The sequence below is a fragment of the Medicago truncatula genome, chromosome 1 (assembly GCF_003473485.1).
Source record: "Medicago truncatula cultivar Jemalong A17 chromosome 1, MtrunA17r5.0-ANR, whole genome shotgun sequence".
In the NCBI taxonomy this organism is placed as follows: Eukaryota; Viridiplantae; Streptophyta; class Magnoliopsida; order Fabales; family Fabaceae; genus Medicago; species Medicago truncatula.
This window is the reverse complement of record NC_053042.1, coordinates 12,178,581-12,193,283: the sequence shown is the minus strand read 5'-3', so window position 1 is coordinate 12,193,283 and position 14,703 is coordinate 12,178,581. Positions and strand designations below refer to the sequence as shown.

Sequence of the window (14,703 nt, the reverse complement as noted above, 5' to 3'; positions counted from 1 at the left end):
TGTTCATAAGAATCATATTAAATATTTAACATTTTCTTATAAAAAATAATCAATATTCTTCGTTATGAGTAAAAAAAAATCAAAAATAAAATTTGATTTCATCAACGCTTTTGGTAAATAAGATTTAATTTTTATAATTGTCAACGAAAGAAAATACTTATTTTTCTTCAAAAAAACAACTCATTTAATTATTAAATTAAAGATTTGGTGCACTGCTACACTCAAATATTTGAATTTACTATAGAATTTGCCTCAAAATATATTTTACTAAATTTATCTTGCATAATCAGACTCCAACTTTAATTGTTGAATATTTTCTCTCAATTCAAATATAATAAAAAAATTGTATCCTTCACTAATTCAATATTAGTGATCTCTAATCTTTCTTTTTTGTTGGAATAATAGAGTGGCATCAAAAGAAATTGAATCATTCAACTAATTCAGATACTATTTTAATGGTGAAAAATATGATACTATTTTAATGAATTATTTTTTAATATCACCTTGTACAAAAAAGTTATTTTTAATATATAAAACAAATTTCGCCATTATCACACGTCAACATTGGTCATATAAGAATTAGTTGTTGTAGGTCGATCCTCAACACCACGAATTAATAAAAAATTCCATAAAAATTTAATAAAAGAAACTAACATATTAAGAAGCACAATTATTTTTATTAAAAAATAAGAAACACAATTATATATATATTTTTTTTTGAAGAAAAACACAATTATATTCTTAATTACATTATAAAGAATTGAATACAATTACTAATATCTCAATTAGTATTCACCCAGAGGGAATAACGAGTACTTCTTACTACAAAGTACTCATACTCCAAATCTTGAACAACTATAATACATGTATTTGAAACAAATAAGTCAAGAATTGCATTATTATTTATTGAACATGTTTACCAAACTTTTGCTTTTCCATTAATCACAAACAAATTAAATTCCAGGAGCTAGTTTTTGATGTCTTCATTTTGGATCATCAAAACATCATGTATGTATGATTTCCCATGATTTTCTGGTGAAAGTAATCCATTGTAGAAATCTGCTACACCAATTGTTTTGAACAATGCTGGTGTTTCTGGAGTTACAAGAGATGATATTGGACTTATATTTCCAATCCATTCTGGGCCGTAAAATGCTGCTATGGATAGCCTCTCTTTTTCTGAGTTTACTATAGCTCTGTGTGTCGTGCTCTTATATATACCATTTGTCACTATCTGTTACAAAGATGACATTAGAATATATTAATTCCCTAAAAAAAAAAAATTAATATAAATTATGATATATACACAAAATGGTGATATCAATTTTGACCCTCCATTATAGCTGCCCAAAAAATTAAGCCAATTTGGTTAGGTGTAGACTAATGGTTAGGTGTAGACTATAAGTCCATATTTTATGCAAAATTTAGAGAAATAAGATAAGATATTTGTTTGGTAAAATTATGGTTATCACTAACTCAGAGTGGACTTGTGTGTTTTTACTTTTTACTTTGAGTTGGGTCCAAAAATGTGTCTAATATACCTAGGGTTTTTCTCTTTTGGCCTAAAGTTATTCGGTTCGTAACTTTGAACGATTTTTGTTGTTTTATAAATCCTTCGGTAGATTTCTATCGAACATTGTTTTATAGACTTTTGAGCAAATAGAGAGGCCAAAAGAACAACCATGAGTTATTTATTGACTCTTTTTTGAAATTAGAATTGTTTCTTCCCAATGGAAACCCTAATAGTGATGCTTAATTTAGAATCCATGTTTTTAATAAAAAAAAAAAAGTTAGAATCCATTTTTTAGCAAGAATTGTGTTTTTTAATAGAAGCAAAATAGTCAAATACTAAATTAATTTTATGATTGTAAAATTAAATTTATTCCACATATAAGTCCAAACATGCATTGTATAAAATATGAATCACTTACCTCCAAAACATCTCCAATACTAACGATGAAAGCATTTGGGAGAGGCTTAACACTAATCCATGTTCCATCTTTTTTTATTTGGAGTCCTTCCACTTCATTGTTTTGGAGAAGGATGGTAAGGGCAGACCCATCAGTATGAGCCTTGAGGCCAAGGACATTCTCTGGTTTAGGGCAAGGAGGATAGTAGTTGACCCTAATTGATTGGCCTCCTTCTCCTAATGACTCTCTAATATCATTTGAGTTTATGCCAATAGCTTTCCCTATAAGAACAAAAATGTTCATGGCAAGCTCTCTATTCTTTATACAATAAGCCTCTAAATTTTCCCTGCATCAACCAATATTAACTAATTATTATCAATGTAATGTAATTTTCAGTAAACAGACAAAGTGAATTTGTGCATGGGGTGGAAGAGGAAAAATTATATCATTTCATCTAAAAATCGAAGGGTTAAAACAAAAATGATCTGATAAAAAATCCACCGACATATATCGTTTTATTTCAGTAATATTGTAGAGCGCGTTGGATCAATTAAAAAAATAATATTTTCACATAACATCATTATAATATATTTTATATTTATAAACTAAATAATCAAATATTTATCATGGTAATTTACTCAAATATTTTTTTTTTTATCATGGTAATATTAAACTTTTAAAATAGTAAAATAAACAAACAACTTCTTTTGTATAATAAAATAACATATTTAATTTAGAAAAACAAAGGAAATGAAGATAGAAGAAAACCTGAATGGCAGTGGTAAATTAGGGAATAAGTGAGGCTTCCTTAAGTGGGAAGGAAGTGTGAAAATGTAGAACAAATCTACCCAATCTAATGGTTCATCTTCATACACATCAACCATTTTACCAAACCCTTCCATATCTCCTGGTTTTTGCCAAAGCTTACTCTTCTCTTCCATTGAAAGATTGAAAAGTTCTCGAGCACCTATCTTCACATCTTCCAGCATTTCCATGCTATGTCCGTGATTAATTAGCTGTTACACATAACCACAATTTTTATAGAGTTACATTACTCTATGTTTGGTGCAGTAAATATAATACACAATTATATTTCATTCATTTGTATTTATAGTCACTCAATCATATAACCATTTGATCTTTGAAATACATGTACTTTTCATCATATAGTCATACAAATTGATAGTTTATATATAACTGAATTGCAATCTGAAAAGTTTTACATTGACCTTATATCAAAATTATTCTCTTAATTTTAGTCTCAATTTCTGTTGACTTTTCTTTAGAATGTGCTTGGAATAATTGAAATTTTTTGAAAAATTAGAATTCTGAAATATTTACATGTCTCAATTGAATTCCCTTCATTTTTTTTTTTTGTGAAGTCCCTTCATTTGTTTTTTGTTTGTTTGTATAGACTAATTAGCAAATTTTGAAAATTTACAGGGATCAAATTAATGTAAAGTTTGTTGATAATTTATAGGGATCAAATTAATGTTTGTTGACAATTTAAGAGGGACAAAGTTACAAAATTTGAAAAATATATGGACCAATTTGTAAATTTCATAAAATAAATAGGTATTAATGTGTACATTTTTAAAACATATAAGGACCAACTTGAGATTTATATTTTTATAAAGCACATAAGGAATTCAAAAATTTTATTTTTAGGTCATATTTGAAATTCTCGAATTTTTTTAAAACATTTGAGAATTTTTACCATCCAAACACACAAAATTTAATTGTTGTCATATTATATTAATCATCAAACACACAAAATTTTATATAAATTAAAAACTTTTTATGCGAATTTTTTTTAATGAAATATCAAATAGTTTATAAATTTTACAACAAAATTGTAGAGTCATTACACGACTTGGAGGGTGAATCATTTGTTATGTTTTCAAGTTATAATGTAATTTTGGTATGTAATGGCTGGTATGTAGCTTGACCGTTTCCTTATAAATATATGAATCTTTTAGTTTCTTTTGCTAAGACTTGTACTAAAGGACCGGTTATTGATTTTAAATATATTTGCTTAGCCTTTTAAATTTTTATTTTTTAATAAATACAAACTTTTGATTTAACGATTTAATCGTTGAAATTCAATGTTTATCATAAATTATTGGACAAAATAACTCTACTTAAAACCCCACTCCTATTAAAATAGAATCACAGAAAAAAAAACTTATAGTAGACAAAATAACTTACATCACCTTTTTTTTTTTTTAAAGAGAAATAATGCACATCACCTAAGACTTACACACACACACACACACACACACACACATATATATATATATATATATATATATATATATATAACAGTAAGGTTTAAATGTCTAACCTAACAATAATTGTCTGACCTTTCCCTAAAAAAAAAAAGTAAATAATTGTCTAACCTAACAATAAGTCAAATAATGACATTGTTAGTTGAGCAAACAAACATACGCAAACAATAAGAAGGGGAGATTAGATGAAATTAAACTAACCTGGAAGAAACCCCATTCTTTGCATGCAATATCAAGCTTCTCCAATTCAGGACCCTTCACTTCTTCAGACAATAATTTGCTTAGGTCAATGACAGGAAGCTGTGGCAAAGAATCTTTGTTAGATACAATTGTAGGGTATTCAATATCCTTACGCACATATCTCTCTGGAACACTGCTTAATTCTTTCACAGAAGGAAAAACAAGAGAGGATTCAAATTCCTTTGTTTTTGGTTCCATAGCTTCACAAATCCCAAAGGCTCATATGAATATCTCTTTTATATTGGTCTCTTTTTAAGAAGAATGATGTGAAAACAAAATATATATGTTTGAACAGAAATGGAATTTTTTAAGACAGGCTGGAATTTTTTTATTTGGAATGAAGGATTGATGGTTGAGGTTTAGCTTTCCATTGACTATGGATATAACAAAGAATTTAATTCAATAATGTCATAATGTGTATCCTGCAATTAAGGTTTGGACATACAAAATAATTTTATTAATTCCTTCTGCTGTTATGCACATGGCATAGATAGGGGGTCTTAATTTCACGAGCAGCCACGGATATATGATGCAATTTTTTCCTTATGTCTAAGATGTAACAGCCTATTTCCATCAACAAAAAAAGAAAAATAGATATATCCGTACGTGAACATAACTTAGTTGGTATGAATAGAATTAATGGTAAGATTTTTAGTGCTATGTGTGACTCAACAAAGTTGTGTTCTTTTAATTTTTTGTTGTAAAAGATTATTTTATAATCAATGTTGTCAAAAATCATTTTTCAATAAAATTAATTAAAGCAAGTTAAAAAAAAAATATTTATATAGTACTAACTATTAAGTACACAATTTTCAGTGTTCGTAAAAAAACGGTGTCATGAGTTGCCGCCCCTCCCACCACCCACCCTGAAGGCCACTCTTGCGTATGAACATTGCATAATATATATAAATGTCAAGGTTTGAACTCTGGTTTTTCAACCTATTCATGTTAGAATGTGAAATTATAGTCATTAGACACTATTTGACAAAAAAAAATATATAGCTCATTGAAATAAAATAAAGAGAAAATATAATAACATATTGAATATATATTATATTATTATTATTAGTTTTAAAAATGTTAGCCTCTTCGTTAGCTAAAACTGTATCTATCTCTCCTATGTGTTATGTTGCAGTAGAAGAAGCTTTAGACTTATTCCACGTCTTACAATGGCTAAGTGACATGCAATAACGTTGATTTCACCTTAAATTTGAAGATTACAATAGACACCTTCCACCATCGTCGGGTTGATGTTACAAAATTTGGTCAAGTGATTTCAGCATGCCAAAGTCTCTTCAACACACTCAAACTCTAAGGTCAAGTTTAACAAGAGATAAGCAAATGAGATAGCTCACACCCTTGTTGGGGTTGCCGCATTATCAGCTAGTCTCAATATCTATTATTGTGTACCTCGTTGTATAAACACTTTTTTTTTGTTGAGAGAATTTTATTTTTTTTTTGAAGTATTTTTTGTTGAGAGAATTATAAACACTTTTATTATTAATGAAATGTTATAAACATATTGTTTTCTTTTAAAAAAAGTTACACTAGTTGTCTCATAAAACATTATTTTTAAAAATAATAATTTACTTAATTTTTAAGAAAAAGAATTAAATAGAAAAATAAAAGTGTCGTAATTTCTAGGTTTCCACCATGTTTATATTTGCTGTCAAAAAATACAGGTTTTCTCCATGTGATTTCATTAAATTAAGGTGATGCTATAATAATGGATGTCTAACAAAACAAACAAAAAATAAAAATAAAAGATACGTTTAGTTAAAATATATGCAAAATTGCATGCAAAATTGGCAAGCAGTATACTCCTCATTAAGGCTGTGGCCCAGACTATATCGATTCATGTTAGGAGTTGTTTCCTCATTCCTTAAGTTTCATTTTGGTGAGCTAGTATGGAGGGATCTTGAAGGAGCTAGGCATGAGATTTAGAACTTAGATTTTAATGAAGTAGTTGACCAAATAGGTATGGTGGATTCATACCAACCCCAACACCCTATTAGCAAAATGCCTTAAATAATAGTGTAATGCTCTTCTCTCGTCTGTTTTTGCTCATTCCTGTCAAAATAGCCAAGTGTGAGTTAACTCATACATGTGTATTTCTCAGCGGGAATGAGAAAAACAAACGAGAGAGAAGAGTAATTCTCTAAATAATATAGATATTTTCGTAACTCAGATGTCTTTAATGCTCCAATTGGCCATAGACCCAATCTTACTTGTAGGAGCATACATCATGCAAAGTGTATCATTAATAAAGGTGGGGGGAGGACCTAACACAACTCCTTGGAATTCCAATGTCTTTTGAGTTAGGGAACTTTTGGAGGGGGACCCTGTAGGATGGAACCATATTTTTTATGAGTTCAGATCTGCTCCAGTTCCAACTTGCTCCACTTTTCCTGTTCTTTTGACGGATGAGCGACACGTGGCAAAAAAATTAATCAAAGGTGCAGAGAACATGTTCTCATTAACACCAAAGCAGTTCGTATCAGCAACTTTTGACGGGTTACATTCTATCGCCGCTGTGTATTTGTTCCTTCTCCTCTTCTTTCTCCAAGTACAAGGTTATTTTTTCAATTCAACTAATTTTTGTTCTACAATTTTTCCAATTTCTTTTGAAATCGTAGGTTGAGAAAAGATTGTATTTTTTTCTTGGATTTTCAAACTTCACTTGCCACTGCAGCATGAGGTTTTTATTGCCAACATAAGGTAATTAAGAAAGATTGTGATTTTTTTCCAATTGATAGCTCCATTCTGTGGTAAATTCCAATCCATCAATATCATTAACAAATTCCAAAAAAGAAACCCCATTTAGTGGCAAAATCAAATTTCACTAGAGAATCAAAATTCATAACAAACAGTTCCATTGTATTCAACCTGTGCTTGGAGAGGTGACAGAGGTGAGATGAATTATTTAGCCGGTGAAGAAAGAGGGCATCGTTCAGAAAGAAGAAGAGTCCTGAATTTTTTGGTTTTGTTCCTTTCAATATGAACCGTTGATTAATTGTTTTGCCACGTGTCGCTCATCCGTCAAAAGAACAGGAAAACTGGAGCAAGTTAGAACTGGAGCAAATCTGAACTCTTTTTTTTTTGGGGTGGCCGACGTTGTCATGTTTTAACAAGAAACCTGTTTCTTTTTAAAAAATTGATATAAAATCCAATTTACAAATTTATCCTTACACTTAACATTGTTTTAAATAGATAATAGTTGGGTTTTTAGTAAAATACTAGTGGGAGTAGAGTTGCTAACTTACTCCATCATGTTTTTGAGTGGGAGTAAGTTAGCAGCCCTCATATATATATATATATATATATATCTTTATTTTTTTCCTTTATCATTTAAAAAGTGTAACAAACTAGATGAGTATATCTATACTTAATTTTCTATTATCTCAATTATACCCTCAAACAACTTTTGTTATAATAAAGATTATTGTTGTTGCCATTAAAAAAAGAAATTAGATATATTTTTTTATATTGTTGGTGTCATTGAAATAGATAATCATGGTCTTCTCGTGTAACCTTGGTAATTCCTCTGTTTTTCACTATGAGATTCTTGATTTCATCTTTGCTATTGAGTAGAGAACGACTCAACCAGTGCCCTGATGATTTTTAGGAACGCTTATTTAGTCCCGATAATGCTTAGGAACAGATAGTATAATGCTTGTACCCTTGGTGTTTAGGTCATCTCTTCACATATTTACCGCGAAGGTAATTGGTGCGTTGGTAGATTGGCTAATATGGGACATTCATTTCAGGACTCAGTTTGGTTGTCTACGTTACCACCGGCGCTTAGGAACATATGGCATAATGCTTGTACCCTTGGTGTTCAGGTCATTTCTTCTCATATTTATCATTTAGAAAGTGCAACGAACAAGATGAGTATATCGATACTAACTTTTTCATTATTTCAATTATACCTTTAAACAATTTTTTTTATAATACAAATATATATGTCCAGTTTTTTTCTTCTTTTATCATTTAAAAAATGTAACAAACTATATGAGTATAACTTACTTAATTTTTTTATTATTCCAATTATACTCATAAATAACTTTTTTTATAATAAAAATTGTTTTTTTTTTCTTTTTCTGAAAGGATAATAAAGATTGTTGCTGGTGTCATTAAAAAAATGATTTAAATTATATTTGTTTGTTATATTGTTGGTGTCATTGAAAAATATAATCATGGTAGTTTGATCTTTTTTTGTTTTTGGTGGTCGGGGTTGAACCCCAGACCTTGCATATATTATGTATTGTTCCTATCAACTGAGCTAAGCTCACAAGGACCATGGTTAGGTTGATTTGTAAAAGAGTCCATTTATTTTAAAATTTTATTTGTAAAATAAAAGAGTGTCCATCTTTTTGCTAGTGGATAATAATATATATTGTAAAAGAGTTCATTTATTTTAAAATTTTATTTGTAAAAGAATGTCCATGAAATTAATTACATTCAACGCAACATCCCTTTTATTAATCAACAATTAATATTTCAATTAATTTTTTAAATATTATAATATCAATTATTAAATTAAATAAATATTCAATATAATATAAGAAATTTAATATATATTTATATATATCTATATTTTTATTAAAAAAGTTGAAAACAATATCCACTTATATTTCTACTATTAATCAAAATAAAAATTTGATAAAAAAAATACTGATATACTCCCTCCAGTCTTATTTATAAGAGAATGTTAGGTCAACAAAAATTAATGTATTTAGATTGAATTTTTAACTAAATAAATCAATTTTTGTTGACCCAAGTTTCTCTAATAAATAGGACCAGAGCGATTAATTGAGACCCAAGGAGTAATTTTTAAAAGAGTGTTCTTCTTTTTGCCGGTGGATAATAATAATATATTGTAAAGGAGTTCATTTATTTAAAAAAAAATATTTATGAAATTAATTACATTCAACGTGACATCTCGTTTTTTTTTTGTCTTTTTTTTTTTGCAAAGAACATCAATTCCATATAAAAAGCAAAAAGAGTACAAGAAATAAAAGGGAAGCAAACCAAAACCTTTTCAAAAGATGTTAAACCTGATATTGGGCATACCCAACATATTCCTAATGTACTCTCCCCTAATAAAATCATGGATAATATCTGACCAAAATAAATCAAAAGAAGAGAAAGAGAGGCCCAGGTTTGCAACGTGACATCTCTTTCATTAATCAACAATTAATATTTCAATTAATTTTTTAAATATTATAATATAAATTTTTAAATTAAATAAATATTTAATATAATATAAGAAATTTAATATATATATATATCTATATTTTTATTAAAAATTTGAAAACAAAATCTTTAATATTAAAAAGCTTTCTAATGAAAATATGTAAACATGTATTTAAGAAAAAAAAGTTATTTTTTACTCAAAAAATAAAATAAAAAAGTTATAGTTTTTATTTAAAGAAAGAAATAAAGTTTTAGTGTTGAATAACATTAAAATAAAAAAATAATAATTAGGACTGACTAATGAAAAATAGAAAAAGGAAGTAGGTTAAAAGTAAATCCAAAATATTAATTTAATGGATAAAAATTATGACTCAAAAAGAAAATAAATATTAAAATATACCAAAATTTGAAAGTCAAAGTTGCTCTACAAACATGCATGAATATTTCAATAATAATAATAATAATAATAATAATAATAATAATAATAATAATAATAATAATAATAATATATTTCAATAATAATAACAACAATTATTATTATTGTTATTATTATTATTTTTAATATTATTATTATTACTATTATTATTATTATCATTATTATTAAAGTATGTAGATATAACCTAAAAAAATAGGTAATAAAAATTTAACAAAAATAAAAATAATCCCTTTCAGTTTATTTGGGCTGACTTTTTTCTTTTTCAATAAATGGCCTCAATTTTCGGCGGTGGTCGGGGTTTGAACCCCGGACGTTGCATATATTATGCATTATCCCTACCAAATGAGTTAAGCTCACGACGACAAATGCCCTTAATTTTCGATACAAATAACACATGTAACAAATATATAAGAATAAATTTAAATATTAAAAACTGTAACAAACACGATATGACTATATATGTCTGTTTTTTTTTCCTTTATCATTTAAAAAATATAACAAATTAGATGAGTATATTTATACTTACTTTTTCATTATTCTAATTACACCCTTAAATAACTTTTTTTTATATATTCCTAAATATGTGAATAATATACGTGAATAAAGGAAAAAAAATACGTGAATAATATATTCCTAAATATCTTTCTTTTTGAAACCGAAAATAATAGTGTCCAAACAGAGACTTAATGACGCAGTAGATATAGCCCTATAAAAGCCATACGGATCAAGAGATATTACACAAGAAAAAAATCTGAATTTTTGTTACTTTATTTTCAATTGTGCGTGATCATGACTGGGAGGAATGAAAAACATGTCGGTCCTAAGAGAAAGAAGGGTGGCTCAAAGAAGGTGAGAAATTCACAAATGTTTATGATATTTCAGTAATTGTTATAATTTCCAATATTTTTCCTAATAAATAGTCTTGCATGATCCACAGGTAGCCAACCAATTGATTGAGGGGAATACGAGTTCATCTGTGATAGATGAAATGAATTATGTGAACCAGCATAATTCCATCCTCCAGAGGATTGCTGAAGCTATGAGCCAATTGGAAAAGAAAAGAAAAGAAAATCGTGAGAATGAGCTGAATCTCCTTGTGATGGGGTGCATCCAAAACAAAAATATGCTAGCCAACTTGAGGACTGCTGAAGATTTGAATGACTTTGCTAAGGTGGTTGATAAGAAACAGAATGAGATTGATACTAAGATTGTTGAACTCAATCGATCAGATGTTATTTGAAACTATCTAGTGGTTTTAATGCAATCTAAATGTAAGATGCATTTGAATAAAACTCATAGATCTGAATAAAACTCATAATAAACTTTTCTTATATAACTCTTCTATCGAAAGTGACTGCTAAAATTTGACGATTTGAAATAGATATTATACAAACCATTAGAATCTTTATCAAAATATAAATTTACTACTAATTCTAATTTTACGAGAATCAAGTACTTCATTTATCTTAGACTTATCTCTTTTCTCATTTAGCACCAAGTCATTTTCCGCCAAATCCACCACCCACTCTCCTATTCAATCAAATGCCTTAGACCTGATGTAGCCCCTAGCGTTGTTGGTGTGATTTACCTTAGTCATCAAGGGTGCTTTGACCTCTCACATGTTCTCCACGATGAGAGGTGGTTCCATTAACGAGTGTGTTTTGAGTTTTGGATCTGTTCATACGTGTTTCTTTGAGTTGTCAATATGTGTTTAGATGGTTGTTGATGTTTTCACAGAGCTTGAGCGTCGTCATTCACATTCCGGTGAAATTTTTTTATGGATCTGTTGTTATTAACTTGAGAAGGTCTGCTTTTGGACTTGTTTTTCACAGATCTATGGTCTTATCCGATGGCCATAGATTTAAGTATTGTTTGAAGTTGTTTGATACAAACCCATTGAAAAATGGGTTTTGGTGGGTTGTTTTTCAAAAGTTGTCACTACCTTTGTCTTAGAGGTGGTGGCGGTTTTGTTTGTTTCATGTGAAAATGAGTTTGTTTGGCAATCTATAATCCTCTTATGTTCCAATTTTTAAAAATCTGCAGTTCTGACGGTTGGAGGTAGACTCCAATACACCAACACCGACTTATTATCCGTCTCAGACCTTGTGACTTATTTATACTATTATTCTCAAAAGGGTTTTTATGCTTATTGTTGTTTAGGAAGTCTTTGGTGTGTGGATTTAGTTCTGTGTTGGTGATCGACCCATTCGTCAATTTTGAACCCGAATGGATTCCGCTAGATACTCACTCTCCATCTTTTTTTAACCTCATTTTATTGGTGTACGCGGGTGATGATAGGTCATCTTACATTATTCTTAGCATGTTTTTCAGTCAATTTCAGTAGGTTTTAGCAGCAAAAAGGAGGAGTATTAGAAAGATTGTCTATAATTTTGGAACTTTTGTAATGTTTTCTATATTTGATTTTGTATTTCTAATTTTTCCAAAAACATAGCAATTTTAGGGGGGCTTTTGAAGTAATTCACGAAGAAATCATGCAAATCGAAAAATCAAGAACAGTTGAATATTTGTGAAGACTTTGGGAAGGCCAAGAATTAAGATTCTAGAGGCCTCAGGAGACTTTACAGTGGGTAGAATTACGAGGCAAGTTGTTTGAAGACGAAAACCTAAAAACAATGGAAAATTGGGCCCAAGAAGCAATACCATGTGCCTAGAGCACATGCGATGCACCTAGAGCATGGAAAAAACTTGCCATGCACCTAGAGCATGGATTTAGGTGCACACTCATGCGCCCCGAGCACCTAAAATGCGAGGGGCGCATGTGTAATATTATGCTTTCTTGTGGGTAAAATCCGCGTTTTTAGGCCAAATCCAGTTAGAAACTCTCACTATAAATACTAGGCTTCCTCATTCAGAATTTCTCGTTTAGAACTGTGGCAGTTTAAGAGGAAGGCAATTTTAGAGCTTCGGATGAGTTTCTATCTTCTCCTTGATTTTCCAGAGTATGTTTTTATCTTTAGTAATTTGTTTTTAGTTACCATGGGTAACTAATTCTTTTTTAGGTTAGAGTTCAAATATGAAGCAATGTTTATTTTTGTTGGATATTTATTTAATATAATGTCGTTTTATTGTATTTATTTTCTGTTCGCTATTTAGTTTTATTAGGAATTATTTATTGCAAAGGATTGTAACCCTAGATTAGATACTTAGGTTGTGACATGGCCTAATATTGATATTACTATCTTGTTTCTTACATCTTGATATTTATAGCTCGTATATTAATATCTATATGTCTATGAAGTAATTAGTTAGTAACTAGCAAAAGATACCGAAAGCGAATTAATCCTAGTAGTAGGTACTTAGGTGGTGACATTACTAATACTGAGTAAAATCTTCTGAACCTAGGAGATAACTAGTTAGTGATTAAGTAAACAAGCGACTCAGGGGAGTAAACATAATAGACCCATTCTCTTTGACCCTTGGTAAGGTAGACGTTGATAGGGCTGCCCGTTTTTAGAACTACCGAAAGAGAGTGTATGCTATGAGTGTCCTAGACAGGTAGACCTAAAGAACGTTGGCCTTCATTGCCTTGGGAAATGGTGGAAAGCCAACATAAAGTCTATGTTTTCAATTACCTTTAAAGTTGTAAGACCCCACATGGAAGGATCACTGTGTGACCAACAGGTGCAACAAAACATTGGTGGGATAAACCTAGTAAACCGAGAAGTATAGGCCCCACATGTAAGGATCACGGTGTGATCAGCAGGTGCAGCTTCCAACCTATTAGGTTAGTCATGTCCCAATGACCCCATCACTTGTATATAAAGGAATTCATTACTGTTATTTAATATCCATAATATAAATAGGGGGGATTCGAAGAATCCTAACCGCTGCTTACTTTTCTGCAGCTAAAACAGGTAAACTTGCTCTGTTGCAAACAGATTAAAACTGAAACCTTTCTAACCCTTTTATCTTTTATATCGTCAACTTACAAAAATAAGTAACGCGAATTGTTTGGACGAAACGACAATCCATGTGGATATGATATTCTACTTATCACTTTATTACTTGGTAAACGATTTAGTACACTTGCCATATCTGACCATCATGCTTGAAGGCCAAGAACTAAAAATTGGTACAATTATAAAGTCTATTCAAAGCACATGGAAGGGGGAGAAAAATTAGTTCTCCTTAATAACATCAAGAGAGTGGCTATGCATCATGTGTCTACAAAAACTCTTATTCAAAAAGAAATTGGAATTTCAAGAAAAACGAAATTCATGCAGTCGTTGAGGACTATCTACCTTTGGAATAAGTGAAATAAATGTGGAGTTGATCCCGTTTGTTGGCCTGCCGTTTCAATGAAATTCAGTCAAGAAACACATAAAGTCATCTTTTATTTCCGTCCAAAATCGTTTGATGAAACCAAATGAAATACCATCTGGACTCGGGCTTTTGAAGCTAACACAATCTTAAACTGCTTGCTTTACCTCAACTAAGAAGAAAGGCCGGATTAAATTACCGGACTCCGCTAATGATATCCTTTGAAAATTTAACTCCTCCACCCTAGGGCGCTCAACATTAACGACCTTAAAAAGTGAAGAAAAATAATTAAAGACCGCCTCTCTGATATTTTGGACCCCTTCAACTTGAATACCGTTAACTTTGATCAACT

General features: G+C 29.8%; 1 protein-coding gene across 1 annotated transcript; it reads right to left on the bottom strand.

Moving 5' to 3' along the window:
- Positions 1 to 708: 708 nt before the first annotated feature.
- On the bottom strand, positions 709 to 4,811 carry LOC25482640 (protein SRG1). Its single transcript, XM_013611227.3, has 4 exons — positions 4,400 to 4,811; positions 2,679 to 2,926; positions 1,932 to 2,256; positions 709 to 1,234 (listed from the first exon to the last, which is right to left on the bottom strand). The coding sequence occupies exons 1-4, from the start codon at positions 4,634 to 4,636 to the stop codon at positions 968 to 970; spliced, it is 1,077 nt and encodes a 358-aa protein (XP_013466681.1). The 5' UTR covers positions 4,637 to 4,811; the 3' UTR covers positions 709 to 967.
- Positions 4,812 to 14,703: the final 9,892 nt, after the last annotated feature.